We start from the raw sequence: 23252 nt of genomic DNA, 5'->3' as shown, positions 1-23252 counted from the left end.
AATTCAGGAGTAGGTTCAGGTAAGTTTTACTGTACATTAGTGGCCGTGTAACCGGGGTTCCTGCACCTGTGGCCGTGTAACCGGGGCTCCTGCACCTGTGGCCGTGTAACCGGGGCTCCTGCACCTGTGGCCGTGTAACCGGGGCTCCTGCACCCGTGGCCGTGTAACCGGGGCTCCTGCACCCGTGGCCGTGTAACCGGGGCTCCTGCACCTGTGGCCGTGTAACCGGGGCTCCTGCACCCGTGGCCGTGTAACCGGGGCTCCTGCACCCGTGGCCGTGTAACCGGGGCTCCTGCACCTGTGGCCGTGTAACCGGGGCTCCTGCACCCGTGGCCGTGTAACCGGGGCTCCTGCACCTGTGGCCGTGTAACCGGGGTTCCTGGATCTGTGGCCGTGTAACCGGGGCTCCTGCACCTGTGGCCATGTACAGGGCTCTCGTACCTTGGTAAGTATACCTCTCTGTAATCCGGACTTTTTGATCAACCGGCACCACGCCGGTCCCGTCAGTGCCGGATAAAAGAAAGAGTTTCCTGTATTTGGCATGGAGATCTCTTGCTCCTTACGGGTATATACTGATCCCATATTAAGCTAAATTCTTTTTTGAATATCTCCCACTGTTTATCTGTAGGTTTACCCGATAACAGTTTTGACCAGTTTGCTACTGTCAGTCTCTGTCTCATCCAGTTAAAGTTAGCCGTACCAAAATCTAGAATCTTAGTAACTGTTACATTTTTCCTTTTCAAACCCGACATTAAATTCAATCATATTATGATCACTATTAAATAAATGTTCCCTTACCATTAGATTATTAACTAAGTCTGGCTCATTACTAAATCTAGTATGACCTGTCCTCTTGTTGGTTCTACAACAGATTGCTGCAGAAACTATCTTGAATGCACTCAAGAAATTCACTACTTTTCCAACGTGAGCGACTCTGCTCTTCCCAATCTATATGAAAATTAAAGTTTCCCATTAAAACTCTGCTTTTGCTGCAAGCCTCTCTAATCTCTGAACTAACACACTCTGCCACTTCATTGCTATCAGGAGGCCTGTAGACAACTCCCATTACAGTTTAAGTCCTCTCCTATTGCTCAATTCTAGCCATAGAGTCTCCGCTGATTGCTTTCCCTTACCTATATCCTCTCTTACTAATGTTGTAATCTTCAATCAATAAGGCTATCCCTCTTCCAGTTTCCCTATCCTTTCTGAAGACCTTATAACCTGGAATATTTAACTCCCAATCATGACCAGCTTACATAGAAGATAGGAGCAGGAGTAGGCCATTCGGCCCTTCGAGCCTGCTCCACCATTCAATGAGATCATGGCTGATCATTCAAATTCATTACCCTGTCCCTGCCTTCTCCCCATATCCCTTGATCCCTTTAGCCTTAAGAAATATATCTAACTCCTTCTTGAATATATTTAATGAACTGGCCTCCACCGCCCTCTGTGGCAGAGAATGCCACAGGTTCACCACTCTCTGGGTGAAGAAATTCCTCCTCATTTCAGTCCTAAATGTCCTATCCCTTATCCTTAGACTATGACCCCTGGTTCTGGACTCCCCGACCATCGGGAACATCCTTCCAGCATCTAGTCTGTCTAGGCCTGACAGAATTTTATAGGTTTCGATGAGATCCCCTCTCAATCTTCTAAACTCCAATGAGTATAAGCCCAATCGACACAATCTCTCCTCATACGTCATTCCTGCCATCCCAGGTATCAGCCTGGCGAATCTTCGCTGCACTCCTTCCATGGCAAGAACGTCCTTCCTCAGGTAAGGCGACCAAAACTGCACACAATACTCAAGGTGTGGTCTCACCAAGGCCCTGTACAACTGCAGCAAGACATCCTTGTTCTTGTACTCGAACCCTCTTGCTACGAAGGCCAACATACCATTTGCCTTCTTAACCGCCTGCTGCACCTACATGCTTACCTTCAGCGACTGGTGCACAAGAACACCCAGGTCTCTTTGCACTTCCCCTTCTCCCAATCTATTGCCATTCAAATAATAATGTGCCTTCCTGTTTTTGCCACCAAAGTGGATAACCTCACATTTATCCACATTATAGTGCATTTGCCATGTTTCTGCCCAATCACCTAACCTGTCCAAATCATACTGGAGTTTCATGACATCCTCCTCGCAGCACACCCTCCCACCCAGCTTTGTGTCGTCTGCAAATTTGGAGATATTACATCCAATTCCCTCGTCCAGATCATTAATATATATTGTGAACAGCTGGGGTCCTAGGACCGATCCTTGCGGTATCCCACTAGTCACTGCCTGCCACTTGGAAAATGACCCGTTTATTCCAACTCTTTGCTTTCTGTCCACCAACCAGTTCTCTATCCAAGTCAATACCTTGCCCCCAATCCCATGTGCCTTAATTTTGCACGCTAATCTCTTATGCGGGACCTTATCGAAAGCCTTCTGAAAGTCCAAATGCACCACATCCACTGGTTCTCCCTTATCTATTTTACCAGTTACATCCTCAAAAAATTCCAGTAGATTAGTCAAGCATGATTTACCTTTTGTAAATCCATGTTGACTTTGTCCGATCCTGTCACTGCTTTCCAAGTGCTCTGCTATTACATCTTTTATAATGGACTCTAGCATTTTCCCCACTACCGACGTCAGGCTTACCGGTCTATAATTCCCCGCTTTTTCTCTGCCACCTTTTTTGAATAGTGGGGTAACATTAGCTACCCTCCAATCCATGGGTACTGTTCCAGAGTCTATCGAGTTCTGGAAGATGACCAGCAATGCATCTACTATTTCTAGGGCCACTTCCTTAAGTACCCTGGGATGTAGATTATCAGGCCCTGGGGATTTATCGGCCTTCAGTCCCATCAATTTTCCTAACACCATTTCCCTACAAATACTGATTTCTTTCAGTTCCACCCTTTCATCAGACCCTATGTTCCCCGGCATCTCTGGGAGGTTATTTGTGTCCTCCTTTGTGAAGACAGAACCAAAATATGTATTTAATTGGTCTGCCATTTCTTTGTTCCCCATTATAAATTCCCCCGATTCTGACTGTGTAATGAAATCTGTTTGTCTTGATTCTGTATTCGTTTTGCACTCATGTATATTACCCTCCCCCACGGTGTATAGTTTCACTTCCTCTTTCCCGACTAACCTGGAAGGTTCCAGGTCTTGGCTCTTGGCTCCGCCCCTGACTTCTCTTACATAAAGATCCCAGGATCTGTATGACTCATTCCTGTGAACCAGTGTTGAGATGTTAGCTCTGATCTTAGTGATTAAAAGCCAACTTGTTTAAGTCTATAACTTCTAGTTTTATGGTTATTGAAGGCACATCAGACTGCAAGGGACCTACGCTTGACTTCACCAATCTTTTTCTCTTCACATATCTATAAAAGCTTTTAGTCAGTTTTTATGTTCCCGGCAAGCTTACTCTCATATTCTATTTTCCCTTTCTTAATTAATTCCTTTCTCCTTCTTTGTTGAATCCTGAACTGCTCCCAATCCTCAGGATTATTGCTTTTTCTGGCCAATTTGTATGTCCTCTCCTTGGATCTTATGCTATCCCTAATTTCCCTGGTTACCCACGGTTGAGTCACCTTTTTTGTTTTATTTTTATGCCAAACTGGGATGAACAACTTCTGTAGTTCATCCATTCGGTCTTTGAATGTTTGCCATTGCCTATCCACCGTCAACCCTTTGAGTGCCATTCCCCAATCAATCCTACCCAGCGCGCTCCTCAGACCATCGTAGTTTCCTTTATTTAAATTGAGGACCCTTGTTTCTGAGTCAACTATTTCATTCTCCATCTTAATGAAGAATTCGATCATATTATGATCGCTCCAACCCAAGGGGCCTTGTACAACAAGATTGCTAATTAATCCTTTCTCGTTACATAATACCCAGTCTAAGATGGCCTGATCTCTGGTTGGTTCCTCGACATATTGGTCCAGGAAACCATCCCGTAAACACTCCAGGAATTCCTCCTCCACAGTATTGTTACCAATTTGGTTAGCCCAATCTATATGTAGATTAAAGTCACCCATGATGACTGCTGTGCCCTTATTGCACACTTCTTTAATTTCCCTTTTAATGCCATCCCCAACCTCCGCCTTACTGTTTGGAGGTCTATATACCACTCCCACTAATGTTTTTTTCCCCTTAGTATTTCTCAATTCCACCCATACAGATTCCACATCATCAGAGCTAATATCCTTCATTACAATTGTGTTAATCCCTTCTTTAACCAGTAATGCTACCCCACCTCCCTTTCCTTTTTGCCTATCTTTCCTGAATATCGAATACCCCTGGATGTTGAGTTCCCAGTCTTGGCCATCCTTGAGCCACGTTTCCATAATCCCAAGCAAATCATATTCGTTTACCTCTATTTGCGCAGCCAATTCATCCACCTTATTACAAATGCTCCTCGCATTAAGACACAAAGCCTTCAGGCTTGTTTTTTTAACGCTCTTAGACCTATTCAAATTATTATTTACTGTGGCCACGTTTGATTTAAACCGTTGATTTCTCTGACTGCCACTTTTGTTTTTCTCCTTCCTATCTTTTGCTTTTATCCTTGTTTCCCTTTCCTCTGTCTCCCTGCTCAGGTTCCCAACCCCCTTCCATTTTAGTTTAAACCCTCCCCCACAGCACCAGCAAACAAACCCCCTAGGACATCGGTTCCAGCCCTGCCCAGGTGCAGACCGTCCGGTTTGAACTGGTCCCACCTCCCCCAGAACCGGTTCCAATGTCCCAGGAACTTGAATCCCTCCCCCTGGCACCATTCCTCTAGCCACGTATTCATCTGAAGTATCCTTCTATTTCTACTCTGACTAGCACGTGGCACTGGTAGCAATCCTGAGATTACTACCTTTGAGGTCCTGTTTTTTAATTTACCTCCTAACTCCCTATATTCCGCTTTTAGGACCTCATCCCGCTTTTTACCAACATCGTTGGTGCCTATATGCACCACGACAACTGGCTGTTCACCCGCCCCTTCCAAGATGTTCTGCAGCCGCTCGGAGACATCCTTGACCCTTGCACCAGAGAGGCAACACACCATCCTGGAGTCTCGTTTGCGGCCGCAGCAACGCCTATCTATTCCCCTTACAATTGAATCCCCTATTACTATAGCTCTACCACTCTTCTTCCTCCCATTCTGTGCAGCAGAGCCACCCCTGGTGCCAGGAAGTTGGCTGCTGCTGCCTTCCTCTGATAAGCCATCCCCCCCAACAGCACTCAAGGTGGTGTATCTGTTGGAGAGGGGGATGGCCACAGGGGATCCCTGCACTACCTGCCTGCGCCTAGTACTCTGCCTGTTGGTCACCTGTTCCCTTTCTTCCTGTCCAACCTCTACCTGTGGTGTGTCCAACTCCCTAAACGTACTATTCACGATGTCCCGAGCATCGTGAACGCTCCAGTATGCATCCAATCGCAGCTCCAGCGCCGCAATGCGGTCTGTCAGTAGCTGCAGCTGGGTGCACCTCCTGCACACGTAGTTGTCAGGGACACAGGAAGTGTCCCTGAGTTCCCACATATCGCAGGAGGAGCAGATCACGGGGCCGGGCTGTCCTGCCATGATTTAACCCTTTAATTAATTGAGTTTAAATTAAATCAATCAATCAATCAATCCCACTAATTACACTACAGTTAAATAGTTTTACCAACAGTCCCCGCTACACCAGAGAGACCTTAGAAACTATAAACCAGAGTTAAAGTTTAAAATAGAGAGAAATACTCACCAACCAATCACTTACCTGCTTCCTGCTGACGTCACACTTCGATTACTTTTTACCTCTCTCCCCTGCTGCTGAATTGGTAAGCCTCGCTGCCGCCGCCGCTTTTAAATTGCCACTGCTGCTTTCTCCCAGGTACAGGTCCAGGCTCTGTGGTCGGGCCTCGCTGCCGCCGCCGCTTTTAATCTGCCGCTGCTGCCCTCTCCCAGCCATGTCTCAGTAATGACCACGTCATAGCCTCCAAGCTGTATTTGAGCCTCTAATTCACTCAATTTCTTTCTTAAACTCTGTGCGTTAGTATATTTGGGCAAGAGACCCTAACCTGTTCTTTTACCCTGATGTTCAGTTAAACGGTGGGAGAAAGACAACATGTTTCTTATTTGTCACTCCTGCTGTAACTACTATAGTTATTTTAGTATTCCCTTCATCTGGAGTATCTATATCACTGTTTGTGACCTGAACTCTGCTGTTATACACTTTTTTTAAATTAAACTATTTTTATCATTGCTTCTAACCGAGCCCTCCCCACCATTTATTAGCTTAAAGTCCTTTTTACATATACATTGTATATTTTCCACTCACTATCACAATACTTTCATTTTGAGGTGGACTCTGTCAACATTTTTTGTATAACTAAGCAATTGCAAGTTTAAAAAAAAATTAACTCACAATATCGGCCATGAGAGGATCATCTGGATTAGGTTCAGACATCAATAAGTGAATGGAGGTTAACACAGTAGAGATATTAAGAGATGGCTTCCAAGCTCCCTAGATAACAACGTTAACATCTTAACACATGGTTTATTTCAGCATTAAACATTTCTGGAGATCATTTCTTCACAAGTATTTGCATATTTAGAGTACATTATTTCACATCAATTACCCAGGAGTTATTGAGGCCTTTAATCAGTCGCCAATTTTACAAAGTGAATATCTGTGCAAATGAGAATTTAGACAACATGGTGTAGTTAGGGTCACTATCTCCATGAGGTCAAAAAAGCACTGACATACCTAAGGGAGAGAAAGCTAGTCTATTGCAAGTATTTCACAGTTGAGAAATTGATGGCGGGAAGTGCACTTTGGGGTCCAGTGACACAACACTATTCAATTTTTAGCCAACTTCATTTAGAAAGACACGGATTAATCAAGGATAGTCAGCACGGATTTGTTAAGGGAAGGTCGTGCCTGACAAACTTGATTGAATATTTTGAGGAGGCAACAAGGAGGGTAGATGAGGGTAGTGTGTTTGATGTAGTTTATATGGACTTTAGCAAGGCTTTTGATAAGGTTCCACATGGCAGACTGGTCAGGAAGTTAAAAGCCCATGGGATCCAGGGCAAAGTGTCAAGTTGGATTCAAAACTGGCTCGGAGACAGGAAGCAGAGGGTAATGGTTGATGGGTGTTTTTGTGACTGGAAGGCTGTTTCCAGTGGGGTTCCACAGGGCTCAGTACTAGGTCCCTTGCTTTTTGTGGTATATCTCAATGATCTAGACTTGAATATAGGGGGTATGATTAAGAAGTTTGCAGATGATACTAAAATCGGCTGTGTGGTTGATACTGAAGAAGGAAGCTGTAGACTGCAGGAAGATATCAATAAATTGGTCAGGTGGGCAGAACAGCGGCAAATGGAATTCAATCCGGAGAAGTGTGAGGTAATGCATTTGGGGAGGGCTAACAAGGAAAGGGAATACACATTAAATGGTAGGACACCGAGTAGTGTAGAGGAACAATGGGACCTTGGAGTGGATGTCCACAGACCCCTGAAGGTAGCAGGCCAGGTAGATAAGGTGGTTAAGAAGGCATACGAAATGCTTGCCTTTATTAGCCGTGGCATAGAATACAAGAGCGGGGGGGATTATGCTTTAACTGTATAAAACACTAGTTAGGCCTCAGCTAGAGTACTGCGTGCAGTTCTGGTCACCACATTACAGGAAAGATGTAATTGCACTAGAGGGTACAGAGGAGATTTACAAGGATGTTGTTGGGAGTAGAGAATCTTAGCTATGAGGAAAGACTGGGTCTGTTTTCCTTGGAACAAAGGCAGCTGAGGGGAGACCTTATTGAGGTGTATAAAATTATGAGGGGCATAGATAAAGTGGATAGAAAGGACCTATTTCCCTTAGCAGAGGGGTCAAAAACCAGGGGGCACAGATTTAAAGTAATTGGTGGAAGGTTTAGAGGAGATTTGAGGGGAAATTTCTTCACCCAGAGGGTTGTGGGGGTCTGGAACTCACTGCCTGAAAGGGTGGTAGAGGCAGGAGCCCTAACCACATTTAAAAAGTACTTGGATGTGCACTTGGGATGCTCTAACCTGCAGGGCTACGGACCAAGAGCTGGGAAGTGGGATTAGGCTGGATAGCTCTTTGTTGGCCGGCGCGGACACGATGGGCCGAAATGGCCTCCTTCCGTGCTGTAACTTTCTATGATTCAATGAACTTTTTCAATGTTATAATGTGATATAGTGAGCTACGTCTTTTCAACTAACAAGGGGAAAGCCACATTAGTAAAGTAGCTTCTTACAATTCAAGTTGACATCTACAATCTAAGGATATTAAAAATGTTGCTGCAATATCTTCATTATTAAGATAAGACAACTGTATCATTACATCTTATAGAATGGTATATTTAGCACTAAAATATGACTGACTGAAACGCTTTCTCCATTTATTCAATGGCGACCTTGTCCATCATGGTCTTAACTAAGGCAATAATAACTGTGAGCTGACCTTCACCCTAGAGCAATTCAAGTTATCCCTTCAGACACGTTTACGCTGAATGTCACGGACAACAGGCGTACAGTTCTTCCATTGCCGCCAACACTGTCCAGTTAAAGCTGGTGGATGTGCTAACTGCAGAGATCCACATTTTCGTGGGTGCCACAAGGTGGTGCTAATGGCAAGATTTGGTCTCTCCTTCCACTCCACCCCCACCCCAACAGAAGCAGCACCATTAAACAAATAGAGAGGAGAAATGAAACAAAATTATTCAAAAACAAAAGTTTGGATCAGGGCAGTAAACTCAGTTGGTAGTAGTCACATCAGGGGCAGCCATTCACTCCCTTTTTTAATATAAAAGTAAAAGGCAAACTGGATTTACATTATGGTTGTTGCACAAAAAAATGGGTCTTATGAGCTGTAAAATCATTTAGCCAGTCAATGTGAGAGATGTTCTCAATGTTATTAAAATTGCAATTTGGAGGATCTTAGTATTTTTGTTCGTGGGACGTGGTGGCATTTTTGCGCCCAGGAGTTTCAAGTATAGCACAGGATGGACCCACCGCAAAACTCCAACTCTGCCCCACCTCCACTGCAGCTTGCAACAAAAACAAGTGCCCCTATTGTATCAATGTGATATTTCTTAAAGCAGTTATCATTGTGTCCCTCAAGTGAGACTAATAATTTAGTGAGTTTGTGCTGTTGCACAAGAAGCTGTTTGCTGAGGATTTTCACCATTACAGACTAGGCTGTCAGACAAAAATCACAGGAGTAAGGCTGGATTCCAACAGGTTAAAAAATGTAAATTCTAATCCTCTGAATCCCCCATATTTCATTTCTGAACATAAATACTACTAAGCGATTAATGGAATGACACTGTAAATGAAGATATCCCAAGCAGGCAAGAAACTGTCCTCAAGGCTGGTATTAATACATGAACATCTGGTTTCCCAGTTCAGTATCTGGGGTTGAGAGGTGAATAAACAGGCACTTGAAGCAGTTGGCTGATGATATGGACATGGCTCTACCAAAGTCCTGTTCTCAGTGAAAATATTGCCCATTTAAATTAAATGTTTGCCTGCATTGTGACCATTACAAATCACTAAATGTAGGTTGATCATTTCAGTTGTTAGAAATAGTACACAGTTGTTGCAAAAAGGTAGTCGCAATTGCAAGATGCCACATCACTTTGCAAATTAGTATTTATTTTTCCTCCAAAGCCAATGAAGAAAAAAATGCACCTTTTAAAATTATAAATGAATGCACTAAAATTGGTGAAACTGATGAAAGTTACTTTCAAGCAAAATATCAATAGCAATTATATCTTGAAAAACAATTCTGACTACCTTCGGAGGCAGCTTCAAGATATCCAGGCAGATCCTCCCTGCTGTGTCAATGTTAGGATGATAGATTGGAGTAAGAAAGCGGATTTTTGGAGGTTCAAATGGATATCTAAAATCAGAACATTTAAAAAACATTAATTAAAAACGAGATTATTCAAGTCATCTTAAGAACCTTCCTGGCCTGTATTTATTTATTTTTAAATGAGACAGGATATTTATTATTACAGTTTAGTTGCTTCAAATTATATCCTGAATTATATCCACTTATAGCTCACCATTCTAGATTTAAAATTTTACATTAAAAGCTTACAGAAATACTAGAAAGTAATGCTTATTTTTACATCTGTTCCAGTTGCACATCCACACAAGATTGTAGTTCATTGTTGATGAATAAACCCAAACAGGGAACGTCAGCTATTTGACCATGACAGGCACCACAGTCCTACCCAATCCTATCTTCACCGCATGGCGACACAAGTATACTTTCCAGCAAGGATCATTAGAAATCAATCGAGGTTGGAATACTAGAAGATTTAACTATCCTCTCTTAAACCCAGACACAAGTCAGCCAGAATACCTTAACTCTGGGCCAACCAGGAATTTAATTTTGAAGTTATTGGCCCAAATAACTAAAAGACATTTATCCACAGTTATCGGGGAGCGCACTTTTAAAAAGAGTGGAATATTAGAAGCATGGCAGCCACGCTAATACCTTTGGGTATTATATATACGTAAATAAAACCTGGTGCAGTTGTGAGGTTTGGTATATACCTAACCATCACATGCTGTGATACCATTATTGTGGGATTGTAATTTTGTTTTCAAAGGGATGGGATATTGGTCAGCTGGTGCAATGCTGTCCAAGTTAGACAGCTCTGGGTCAGGTGCCAGACAGATCCAAAATTCTTATTCCCATTGAAATGAATGGAGGTGCTTCAGGACTCAGGCAGCGCCTCTATAAAAGGCATCGCTGGATCAGCTGAGGAGACGACACACAATTACAGATCTTTGGAAGGACACTAAATTTATATATTTGTGGCTCTATTTTGAAAAGAAAGTACTTCAGCTAGACTGTTTTCACCTTTAAGTATGTCGATTACACATCATAACATGTAAGCAAAACTCAAATTACTACTTTTCTATTACAGGAAACTTTGGTTTATCCGGAGGTTGTATGTCCGGAATACTCGATCTAAAGGCAAAATTCAGGAGCCGTTTTCTGTAAGTTTTTTTTAGATCTCATTCTTTTTCCCCCCCCCCCCAAGTCAGCTACTGCAAGGTCTGTAGCTATAGCAACAGCTTCAGCTACAGACACTTACAGCTGCAGCCGACTCTTTAGAAGCTGTTGCTAAGCAACAGGGTTTGTTGTCAGATACGGAGATGAAAACCTCCGTATGCTTCAACATTAACTTTGTATGTCTGGCAGTTTTGATAGATCGGCAACACGCCGGTCCCGTCGGTGCCGGATATCACACAGTTTCCTGTAATGTATTACAACAGTTGTGAAATAGTAATACATATGGTATGATTTAGAAGGTTAACAATGTATTACAATATAGTGTTGTGATAGCCACTTTTGTATTCAGCACAGATAGAGGGAAGGACACAATTCAACCGCAGCTGTAATTAGATTAGCAAACCAGGGAAGGTGCTAGAGAAATTATGCTGTGCAGGTGAATGTGATAGCAGGAAAAGCAAAATATGCATTTGAGATATTAAAAGCTAACTATACCTTTCAGGAACAACAATTTCAAGATTAAATATTCCACCTTCATATGGTGAATTGACATTTCCCAAAATCTCTAAAGAAAACAAATTAGAGAGTTAATATACATAACAATTAGGCCTTCTGATTTTTTTTTCTGAATTGGGGTCAACAGAAATATTGATGTCAGCTGTGACATCTCGGATCAAAAATAAAACGTTAAATCGGAAAACAGTGCTCCACTAACAATTTAACGTTGAGGAACACATACTTTAAGCAATAAAAGTCTACAATGTTCCACATGAAGGATAACAAAGGGCTAATAATACACTCATTAGCTGCATCTTCAGCACCCAGTTCCCCATGTAACTTTGTTCAGTTGTCCAGTGCAATACAGGCAACTGCAGATGCATTCCAAGTTGCTGTTATTATTCATTGGTAGAAAGATTAATACTCCCTGTGCCAAACAAGGAAAGTGATTGAATGCACAGAAGTGCAGAATGCTGATGTTAACATTTCTGGATTTTACCTGGCTGAATTCCAAAATTTAGGTTCACTTTTAACTATTAAGATTTATATCATTTTAAACCCCAAAATCAGAAGGTTTGCACACCATGAATAACCAGGAACCAGAAGTACATCTATGCATTTAAATATAGTCACAGTAAGATTTAATTTAAGAGTTTACTGAAGTCTTACCACACTGACAAGATAAAAAGACAAATACTGTATCAAGTTACACTATCTGGCAACAGTACTCACAAATAAGGGTCAGAATAGGAATGTAATACTTCAAAGTTAACACATCACAATTCAAGTAAAAAATAAATTGAAATCATGTTACAATACGAAGGAATCATGTCCTTTTATTCACTAAATTAGGTACCTAATAAACGGCTCACTGCCAGAACCTTTTTTCTGATTTGGTGAGATATTGGATTACTATACTATTCTTTCACCCTTAGAGCTGGTCTGGAATCGAGCCCAGACTGACCGGATGAAACTTTTTTTCTTGTAGGTCCTTCTAGATGACAGATACCAGTTTCTGACGGTTACCTAAAAGAGTAACCCGAGGCACCTCAAAGCACTGGAGAGGTACCACCAACGCTGCCTCCGCAAGATCCTGCAAATCCATTGGCAGGATAGGCGCACCAACGTCAGTGTTCTCGCTCAGGCCAACATCCCCAGCATCGAAGCTCTGACCACGCTCGATCAGCTCCGATGGACGGGTCACATTGTCCGCATGCCCGATACGAGACTCCCAAAACAAGCACTCTACTCGGAGCTCCGGCACGGCAAGAGAGCACCAGGTGGGCAGAGGAAACGTTTCAAGGACACCCTCAAAGCCTCCTTGAAAAAGTGTAACATCCCCACCGACACCTGGGAATCCCTGGCCCAAGACCGCACAAAGTGGAAGAGAAGCATCCGGGAAGGCGCCGAACACCGAGTCTCTTCGCCGGGAGCAAGCGGAAGCCAAGCGCAATGAGCGCGTGTCAACCAAAGGACCCCACCCACCCGCCCCTTCAACCACCGTCTGCCCCACCTGTGAGAGACTGTAGGTCCCGCATTGGACACATCAGTCACCTGAGAACTCATTTTTAATGTGGAAGCAAGTCATCCTCGGTTCTGAGGGACGGCCTAAGAGAACCCGAGTTATAATGCTGCCATTGCATTGCACCAAGCTGAGTGACAAAGTTGCCCTCTGCACAAGCTTCTTCGGAACAACAATGCACAGCCAGGCAATTTATTTTTCATGTTCGATAGCAATATTTATAATTCAACCAAGTCCTCCTGGTCTATTTTCAATATTCAATTTAAATTTTGGCAAGACCACAGAATAAAGCTGGTAGTCAATTTGCATGCAAATATAGTGTGTGCATTAGGTATCAGGATCACAGACTGTCAATTGGGGGGGGGTGTGGGGGGGACGAGTTTCTGAATTTTAAACTTGGTACAGTCACAAACTCTAGCTTTTAAGATTCCCTGATATCTTGTGCTTTCACTAAGGGAAGGCAAAAAACAGAGACCATGTTTTTCCAGTAAGGAGTTAGAAACATACGTGCTCGTAAATCATCCATTTGATCATGGTTCTGCCAGCAAGAAATTCCAGGTGGAGGCTGGTTCGCCAACAGCTGCATTTCTTTTTTTAACCTCGTAACTCTTTGCATCGTCTTGCAATTAACCTGCAGTGCACATAAATACATAGACAGATGAGAAAATTACAGCTGCAACAACTTGTATTTATATAGCACCTTTAACATAGTAAAACATCCCAAGGCGCTTCACAGGAGTGTTATCAATCAAAATTTGACATCGAGCCACATTAGGAGATATTAGGGCAGGTGAAGGTTTTAAGGAGCATCTTAAAAGGAGGAAAGAGAGGTTTAGGGAGGGAATTCCAGAGCTTAGGGCCTGGGTAGCTGAAGGCACAGCTGCCAACGGCGGAGCGATTAAAATTGGGATTGCGCGAGAGGCCAGAATTGGAGGAGCGCAGAGTTCTCGGAGACTCGTCGGCAATGTTCCCGCAAAGCCGCGCATCAATCTGGAGGTCCCGTGCAGGCAGCTCACTGGCTTTTATATGGAAGGAACAGCGCATGCGTAAAAATTTGAACGGGCCAGGCAGCCAGTTAAAGGGACCACGCACGGAAAAAAAATTAGAGGGAACATTGGTTGTGGGGCTGGAGGAGATTAGAAATAGGGAGGGGCGAGGCTATGGTGGCATACATAGAAACATAGAAGATAGGAGTAGGCCATTCGGCCCCTCGAGCCTGCTCCGCCATTCAATGATATCATGGCTGATCATCCAAATTCAGTACCCTGTCCCTGCTTTCTCCCCATATCCCTTTAGCCTTAAGAAATATATCTAACTCCTTCTTGAATATATTTAATGAATTGGCCTCCACTGCCTTCTGTGGTAGAGAATTCCACAGGTTCACCACTCTCTGGGTGAAGAAATTCCTCCTCATCTCTGTCCTAAATGGCTTACCCCTTATCCTTAGACTGTGACCCCTGGTTCTGGACTCCCCGGCCATCGGGAACATCCTTCCTGCATCTAGTCTGCCAGTCCTGTCAGAATTTTATAAGTTTCAATGAGATCACCTCTCATTCTTCTAAACTCCAGCGAGTACAAGCCCAATCGACCCAATCTCTCCTCGTACGTTCCTGCCTTCGCAGGAATCAGTCTGGTGAATCTTCGCTGCACTCCCTCCATGGCAAGAACATCCTTCCTCAGATAAGGCAACCAAAACTGCACACAATACTCAAGGTGCGGTCTCACCAAGGCCCTGTACAACTGCAGCAATACATGCTTGTTCCTGTACTAGAACCCTCTCGCTACAAAGGCCAACATACCATTTGCCTCCTTAACCGCCTGCTGCACCTGCATGCTTACCTTCAGCGACTGGTGCACAAGGACACCCAGGTCTAGTTGCACTTCCCCTTCTCCCAATCTATTGCCGTTCAGATAATAATCTGCCTTCCTGTTTTTGCCACCAAAGTGGATAACCTCGCATTTATCCACATTATACTGCATCTGCCATGCTTCTGCCCAATCACCCAACCTGTCCAAATCATACTGGAGTTTCTCAGCATCCTCCTCACAGCACACACGCCCACCCAGCTTTGTGTCGTCTGCAAACTTGGAGATATTACATCTAGTTCCCTCGTCTAGATCATTTATATATATTGTGAATAGCTGGGGTCCTGGGACCAACCCCGACGGTACCCCACCAGTCACTGCCTGCCACTCGGAAAAAGACCCATTTATTCCAATTCTTTGTTTCCTGTCTGCCAACCATTTCTCTATCCAAGTCAGTACCTTGCCCCCAATCACATGTGCCTTAACTTTAAGAACATAAGAAATAGGAGCAGGAGTAGGCCAATCGGCCCCTCGAGCCTGCTCCACCATTCAATAAGATCATGGCTGATCTGATCCTAACCTCAAATCTTCTATCACTCTGCATCCACCCGAACCCATGTGATCTCCCGGGAGAGGCGAAAAACCAGATAAAGACCCAATGGCCAATTTGGGAGAAAAAAATCTGGGAAATTCCTCTCCGACCCATCTAGGCGATCGAAATTCTTCCAGGAGATCACTCTGTCCCTATATTTTCTACAGTACTTACCTTCTGTAAAGGTGATCTCCACCCCAGCCAGGAACAGGAATAAAACCATCTCCTGAAATCTAACAGAATTAGAACACAGTAGGAGCAGAACAAGTTTACACACTAATCTCTTATGCGGGACCTTATCGAAAGCCTTCTCAAAGTCCAAATACACCACATCCACTGGTTCTCCCTTATCTACTCTACCAGTTACATCCTCAAAAAATTCCAGTAGATTAGTCAAGCACGATTTACCTTTTGTAAATCCATGTTGACTTTGTCCTATCCTGTCACTGTTTTCCAAGTGCTCTGCAATTACATCTTTTATAATGGACTCTAGCATTTTCCCCACTACCGATGTCAGGCTTACCGGTCTGTAATTCCCCGTTTTCTCTCTACCACCTTTTTTGAATAGTGGGGTAACATTAGCTACCCTCCAATCCATGGAAACTGTTCCAGAGTCTATAGAATTTTGGAAGATGACCAGCAATGCATCTACTATTTCTAGGGCCACTTCCTCAAGTACCCTAGGATGTAGATTATCAGGCCCTGGGGATTTATCAGCCTTCAATTTCCCCAACACCATTTCCCTACAAATACTGATTTCTTTCAGTTCCTCCCTCTCATCAGACCCTATGTTCCCCAACATCTCTGGGAGGTTATTGGTGTCCTCCTTTGTGAAGACAGAACCAAAGTATGTATTTAATTGGTCTGCCATTTCTTTGTTCCCCATTATAAATTCCCCTGATTCTGACTGCAAGGGACCTACGCTTGACTTCACCAATCTTTTACTCTTCACATATCTATAAAAGCTTTTACAGTCAGTTTTTATGTTCCCTGAAAGCTTACTCTCATACTCTATTTCCCCCCTCTTAATTAATCCCTTTGTCCTCCTTTGCTGAATCCTAAACTGCTCCGAATCCTCAGGTTTACTGCTTTTTCTGGCCAATTTATATGTCCGCTCCTTGGATCTTATGCTATGCCTAATTTCCCTTGTTAGCCACGGTTGAGTCACCTTTTTTGTTTTATTTTTATGCCAAACAGGGATGAACAAATTCTGTAGTTCATCCATGCGATCTTTGAATGTTTGCCATTGCCTATCCACCGTCAACCCCTTGAGTAACATTCCCCAATCAATCCTACCCAACTCGCGCCTCATAACATCGTAGTTTCCTTTATTTAAATTCAGGACCCTAGTCTGAGTCAACTACTTCACTCTCCATCTTAATGAAGAATTCTATCATATGATCGCTCCGACCCAGGGGGCCTCGCACAACAAGATTGCTAATTAATCCTTTCTCGTTACATAATACCCACTCTAAGATGGCCTGATCTCTAGTTGATTACTCGACATATTAGTCCGGGAAACCATCCCGTATACACTCCAGGAATTCCTTCGCCACAGTATTGTTACTAATTTGGTTAGCCCAATCTATATGTAGATTAAAGTCACCCATGATAACTGCTGTGCCCTTATTGCACGCGTCTCTAATTTCCCGTTTAATGCCATCCCCAATCTCCGCATTACTGTTTGAAGATCTGTACACCACTCCCACTAATGTTTTCTGCCCCTTGGTATTTCTCAGTTCTACCCATACAGATTCCACATCATCAGAGCTAATATCCTTCCTTTCAATTGTTTTAATCCCCTCTAACCAGCAATGCTACCCCACCTCCTTTTCCTTTTTGCCTATCTTTCCTGAATATTGAATACCCCTGGATGTTGAGTTCCCAGCCTTGGTCACCCTGGAGCCATGTTTCTGTAATCCTAATATCATATCCATTTACCTCTATTTGCGCAGCTAATTCATCCACCTTATTACGAATGTTCCTCGCATTAAGACACAAGGCCTTCAGGCTTGTTTTTTTAACATTCTTACACCTTTTAGAATTATTATTTACTGTGGCCATGTTTGATTTAAACGCTTGATTTCTCTGACTGCCACCTTTGTTTTTCTCCTTCCTGTCTTTTGCTTCTAGCCTTGTTTCCCTTTCATCTGTCTCCCTGCTCAGGTTCCCAACCTCCTGCCATTTTAGTTTAAACCCTCCCCCAGAGCACAAGCAAACACTCCCCCTCGGACATCGGTCCCGGTCCTGCCCTGCCCAGGTGCAAACCGTCCGGTTTGTACTGGTCCCACCTCCCCCAGAACCGGTTCCAATGTCCCAGGAATTTGAATCCCACCCCTTGTACCATTCCTCTAGCCACGTATTCATCTGAAATATCCTTCTATTTCTACTCTGACTAGCACGTGGCACTGGTAGCAATCCTGAGATTACTACCTTTGAGGTCCTATTTTTTAATTTACCTCCTAACTCCCTATATTCAGCTTTTAGGACCTCGTCCCATTTTTTACCTATATCGTTGGTACCTGTATGCACCATGACAACTGGCTGTTCACCTTCCCCGTCCAAAATGTTCTGCAGCCGTTCTGAGACATCCTTGACCCTTGCACCAGGGAGGCAACATACCATCCTGGAGTCACGTTTGCAGCCGCAGAAACACCTATGTATTCCCCTTACAATAGAATCCCCTATTACTATAGCTCTCCCACTCTTTTTCCTCCAGTCCTGTGCAGAACCACCCACGGAGCCAGGAAGTTGGCTGCTGTTGCCTTCCCCTGATAAGCCATCCTCCCCAACAATATCCAAAGCGGTATATCTGTTTGAGAGGGGGATGGCCACAGGGGACCCATGCACTACCTGCCTGCGCCTACTACTCTGCCTGGTGGTCACCCATTCCCTTCCTGCCTGTGCAGCCTTTACCTGCGGTGTGACCAACTCCCTAAACGTGCTATCCACGACGTCCTCAGTATCGCGAATGCTCCAGTATGTATCCACTCGCAGCTCCAGCACCGTAATGCGGTCTGCCAGTAGCTGCAGCTGTATACACATCCTGCACACACCGTCATCAGGAGAAAGCACTGGAGAGGTACCACCAACGCTGCCTCCGCAAGATCCTGCAAATCCATTGGCAGGATAGGCGCACCAACATCAGTGTTCTTGCTCAGGTCAACATCCCCAGCATCGAAGCTCTGACCACGCTCAATCAGCTCCGATGGACGGGTCACATTGTCCGCATGCCCGATACGAGACTCCCAAAACAAGCACTCTATTCGGAGCTCCGGCACGGCAAGAGAGCCCCAGGTGGGCAGAGGAAACGCTTCAAGGACACCCTCAAAGCCTTCTTCAAAAAGTGTAACATTACCACCGACACCTGGGAATCCCTGGCCCAAGACCGCACAAAGTGGAGAAGCATCCGGGAAGGCGCTGAACACCTCGAGTCTCTTCGCCGGGAGCAAGCGGAAGCCAAGCACAGGCAGCGCAAGTCAACCCAAGCACCCCACCCACCCGCCCCTTCAACCACCGTCTGCCCCACCTGAGACAGAGACATTAGGTCCCGCATTGGACTCATCAGTCACCTGAGAACTCATTTTTAATGTGGAAGCAAGTCATCCTCGGTTCCGAGAGACTGCCCAAGAAGAAGAAGAAGGTGGTCGTCAGGGACACAGGAAGCTATTGTAAACATCCACAGATCAGAGCATTTTTAAAAAAAGTTTATCTATAATAAAGAAAAGTTTACATTAGCACCTAGAAAGATTTGTCCAGTATTAAAACATTCTGCAATTCGTTATGAATTGGAATAATACACTTTAAAAAGGTTACTCATGCAGTGGCCATGACGGTGAGTGAGAATAGATACATAGAAGATAGGAGCAGGAGTAGGCCATTCGAGCCTGCTCCGCCATTCAATGAGATCATGGCTGATCATCCAAATTCAGTACCCTGTCCCTGCCTTCTCCCCATATCCCTTGATCCCTTTAGCATTAAGAAATATATCCAACTCTTTCTTGAATATATTTAATGAACTGGCCTCCACCGCCCTCTGTGGCAGAGAATTCCACAGGTTCACCACTCTCTGGGTGAAGAAATTCCTCCTCATTTCAGTCCTAAATGGCTTACCCCTTATCCTTAGACTATGACCCCTGGTTCTGGACTCCCCGGCCATCAGAAACATCCTTCCTGCATCTAGTCTGTCCAGGCCTGACAGAATTTTATAGGTTTCGATGAGATCCCCTCTCAATCTTCTAAACTCCAGTGAGTATAAGCCCAATCTTTATTATCTCTCCCAGTCCCCTGGATCTACACTATTCTTTGCACTTTTGTGTGCTCTTTCCTTTAGTTTTATGGTATCTCTCACCTTTGTTACCGACCATGGCTGTTTTATAGGAAACTCTCTTAACCAGCACCTAAATATCCGGAAATCTCTCTTAACCCGCAAAATTCAGGAGTAGGTTCAGGTAAGTTTTACTGTACATTAGTGGCCGTGTAACCGGGGTTCCTGCACCTGTGGCCGTGTAACCGGGGCTCCTGCACCTGTGGCCGTGTAACCGGGGCTCCTGCACCTGTGGCCGTGTAACCGGGGCTCCTGCACCCGTGGCCGTGTAACCGGGGCTCCTGCACCTGTGGCCGTGTAACCGGGGCTCCTGCACCCGTGGCCGTGTAACCGGGGCTCCTGCACCTGTGGCCGTGTAACCGGGGCTCCTGCACCTGTGGCCGTGTAACCGGGGTTCCTGGATCTGTGGCCGTGTAACCGGGGCTCCTGCACCTGTGGCCATGTACAGGGCTCTCGTACCTTGGTAAGTATACCTCTCTGTAATCCGGACTTTTTGATCAACCGGCACCACGCCGGTCCCGTCAGTGCCGGATAAAAGAAAGAGTTTCCTGTATTTGGCATGGAGATCTCTTGCTCCTTACGGGTATATACTGATCCCATATTAAGCTAAATTCTTTTTTGAATATCTCCCACTGTTTATCTGTAGGTTTACCCGATAACAGTTTTGACCAGTTTGCTACTGTCAGTCTCTGTCTCATCCAGTTAAAGTTAGCCGTACCAAAATCTAGAATCTTAGTAACTGTTACATTTTTCCTTTTCAAACCCGACATTAAATTCAATCATATTATGATCACTATTAAATAAATGTTCCCTTACCATTAGATTATTAACTAAGTCTGGCTCATTACTAAATCTAGTATGACCTGTCCTCTTGTTGGTTCTACAACAGATTGCTGCAGAAACTATCTTGAATGCACTCAAGAAATTCACTACTTTTCCAACGTGAGCGACTCTGCTCTTCCCAATCTATATGAAAATTAAAGTTTCCCATTAAAACTCTGCTTTTGCTGCAAGCCTCTCTAATCTCTGAACTAACACACTCTGCCACTTCATTGCTATCAGGAGGCCTGTAGACAACTCCCATTACAGTTTAAGTCCTCTCCTATTGCTCAATTCTAGCCATAGAGTCTCCGCTGATTGCTTTCCCTTACCTATATCCTCTCTTACTAATGTTGTAATCTTCAATCAATAAGGCTATCCCTCTTCCAGTTTCCCTATCCTTTCTGAAGACCTTATAACCTGGAATATTTAACTCCCAATCATGACCAGCTTACATAGAAGATAGGAGCAGGAGTAGGCCATTCGGCCCTTCGAGCCTGCTCCACCATTCAATGAGATCATGGCTGATCATTCAAATTCATTACCCTGTCCCTGCCTTCTCCCCATATCCCTTGATCCCTTTAGCCTTAAGAAATATATCTAACTCCTTCTTGAATATATTTAATGAACTGGCCTCCACCGCCCTCTGTGGCAGAGAATGCCACAGGTTCACCACTCTCTGGGTGAAGAAATTCCTCCTCATTTCAGTCCTAAATGTCCTATCCCTTATCCTTAGACTATGACCCCTGGTTCTGGACTCCCCGACCATCGGGAACATCCTTCCAGCATCTAGTCTGTCTAGGCCTGACAGAATTTTATAGGTTTCGATGAGATCCCCTCTCAATCTTCTAAACTCCAATGAGTATAAGCCCAATCGACACAATCTCTCCTCATACGTCATTCCTGCCATCCCAGGTATCAGCCTGGCGAATCTTCGCTGCACTCCTTCCATGGCAAGAACGTCCTTCCTCAGGTAAGGCGACCAAAACTGCACACAATACTCAAGGTGTGGTCTCACCAAGGCCCTGTACAACTGCAGCAAGACATCCTTGTTCTTGTACTCGAACCCTCTTGCTACGAAGGCCAACATACCATTTGCCTTCTTAACCGCCTGCTGCACCTACATGCTTACCTTCAGCGACTGGTGCACAAGAACACCCAGGTCTCTTTGCACTTCCCCTTCTCCCAATCTATTGCCATTCAAATAATAATGTGCCTTCCTGTTTTTGCCACCAAAGTGGATAACCTCACATTTATCCACATTATAGTGCATTTGCCATGTTTCTGCCCAATCACCTAACCTGTCCAAATCATACTGGAGTTTCATGACATCCTCCTCGCAGCACACCCTCCCACCCAGCTTTGTGTCGTCTGCAAATTTGGAGATATTACATCCAATTCCCTCGTCCAGATCATTAATATATATTGTGAACAGCTGGGGTCCTAGGACCAATCCTTGCGGTATCCCACTAGTCACTGCCTGCCACTTGGAAAATGACCCGTTTATTCCAACTCTTTGCTTTCTGTCCACCAACCAGTTCTCTATCCAAGTCAATACCTTGCCCCCAATCCCATGTGCCTTAATTTTGCACGCTAATCTCTTATGCGGGACCTTATCGAAAGCCTTCTGAAAGTCCAAATGCACCACATCCACTGGTTCTCCCTTATCTATTTTACCAGTTACATCCTCAAAAAATTCCAGTAGATTAGTCAAGCATGATTTACCTTTTGTAAATCCATGTTGACTTTGTCCGATCCTGTCACTGCTTTCCAAGTGCTCTGCTATTACATCTTTTATAATGGACTCTAGCATTTTCCCCACTACCGACGTCAGGCTTACCGGTCTATAATTCCCCGCTTTTTCTCTGCCACCTTTTTTGAATAGTGGGGTAACATTAGCTACCCTCCAATCCATGGGTACTGTTCCAGAGTCTATCGAGTTCTGGAAGATGACCAGCAATGCATCTACTATTTCTAGGGCCACTTCCTTAAGTACCCTGGGATGTAGATTATCAGGCCCTGGGGATTTATCGGCCTTCAGTCCCATCAATTTTCCTAACACCATTTCCCTACAAATACTGATTTCTTTCAGTTCCACCCTTTCATCAGACCCTATGTTCCCCGGCATCTCTGGGAGGTTATTTGTGTCCTCCTTTGTGAAGACAGACCCAAAATATGTATTTAGTTGGTCCGCCATTTCTTTGTTTCCCATTATAAATTCCCCCGATTCTGACTGCAAGGGACCTACGCTTGACTTCACCAATCTTTTTCTCTTCACATATCTATAAAAGCTTTTACAGTCAGTTTTTATGTTCCCTGCAAGCTTACTCTCATATTCTATTTTCCCTTTCTTAATTAATCCCTTGGTCCTCCTTTGTTGAATCCTAAACTGCTCCCAATCCTCAGGATTATTGCTTTTTCTGGCCAATTTATATGCCCTCTCCTTGGACCTTATGCTATCCCTAATTTCCCTTGTTAGCCACGGTTGGGTCACCTTTTTTGTTTTATTTTTATGCCAAACTGGGATGAACAAATTCTGTAGTTCATCCATTCGGTCTTTGAATGTTTGCCATTACCTATCCACCGTCAACCCTTTGAGTGCCATTCCCCAATCAATCCTACCCAACTCGCTCCTCAGACCATCATAGTTTCCTTTATTTAAATTGAGGACCCTAGTC

At 44.3% G+C, this 23252-nt stretch overlaps 1 protein-coding gene across 4 annotated transcripts in view; it reads right to left on the bottom strand.

The window, feature by feature from the left end:
- ube2t (ubiquitin-conjugating enzyme E2T (putative)) overlaps positions 1-23252 on the bottom strand; it is a 50008-nt gene that overhangs the window by 8183 nt on the left and 18573 nt on the right. For 3 of the 4 annotated variants that reach the window (XM_086011406.1, XM_086011408.1, XM_086011407.1), the window contains exons 2-5: positions 13538-13661; positions 11506-11575; positions 9777-9882; positions 6385-6483 (exon numbers count right to left, since the gene is read on the bottom strand). In XM_086011406.1, the coding sequence (XP_085867532.1) occupies positions 6385-6483; positions 9777-9882; positions 11506-11575; positions 13538-13661 (399 nt within the window). Of the gene's footprint in view, positions 1-6384; positions 6484-9776; positions 9883-11505; positions 11576-13537; positions 13662-15602; positions 15624-23252 lie in introns of those variants that run through there. The other variant, XM_086011409.1, reaches the window with a different exon arrangement.

The sequence above is a fragment of the Somniosus microcephalus genome, chromosome 18 (assembly GCF_052327205.1).
Source record: "Somniosus microcephalus isolate GS21.2 chromosome 18, FLI_Smic_1.0, whole genome shotgun sequence".
Taxonomy (NCBI): Eukaryota; Metazoa; Chordata; class Chondrichthyes; order Squaliformes; family Somniosidae; genus Somniosus; species Somniosus microcephalus.
The sequence above is the reverse complement of the archived record's forward strand: the minus strand, read 5'-3'. Positions and strand labels throughout refer to the sequence as shown.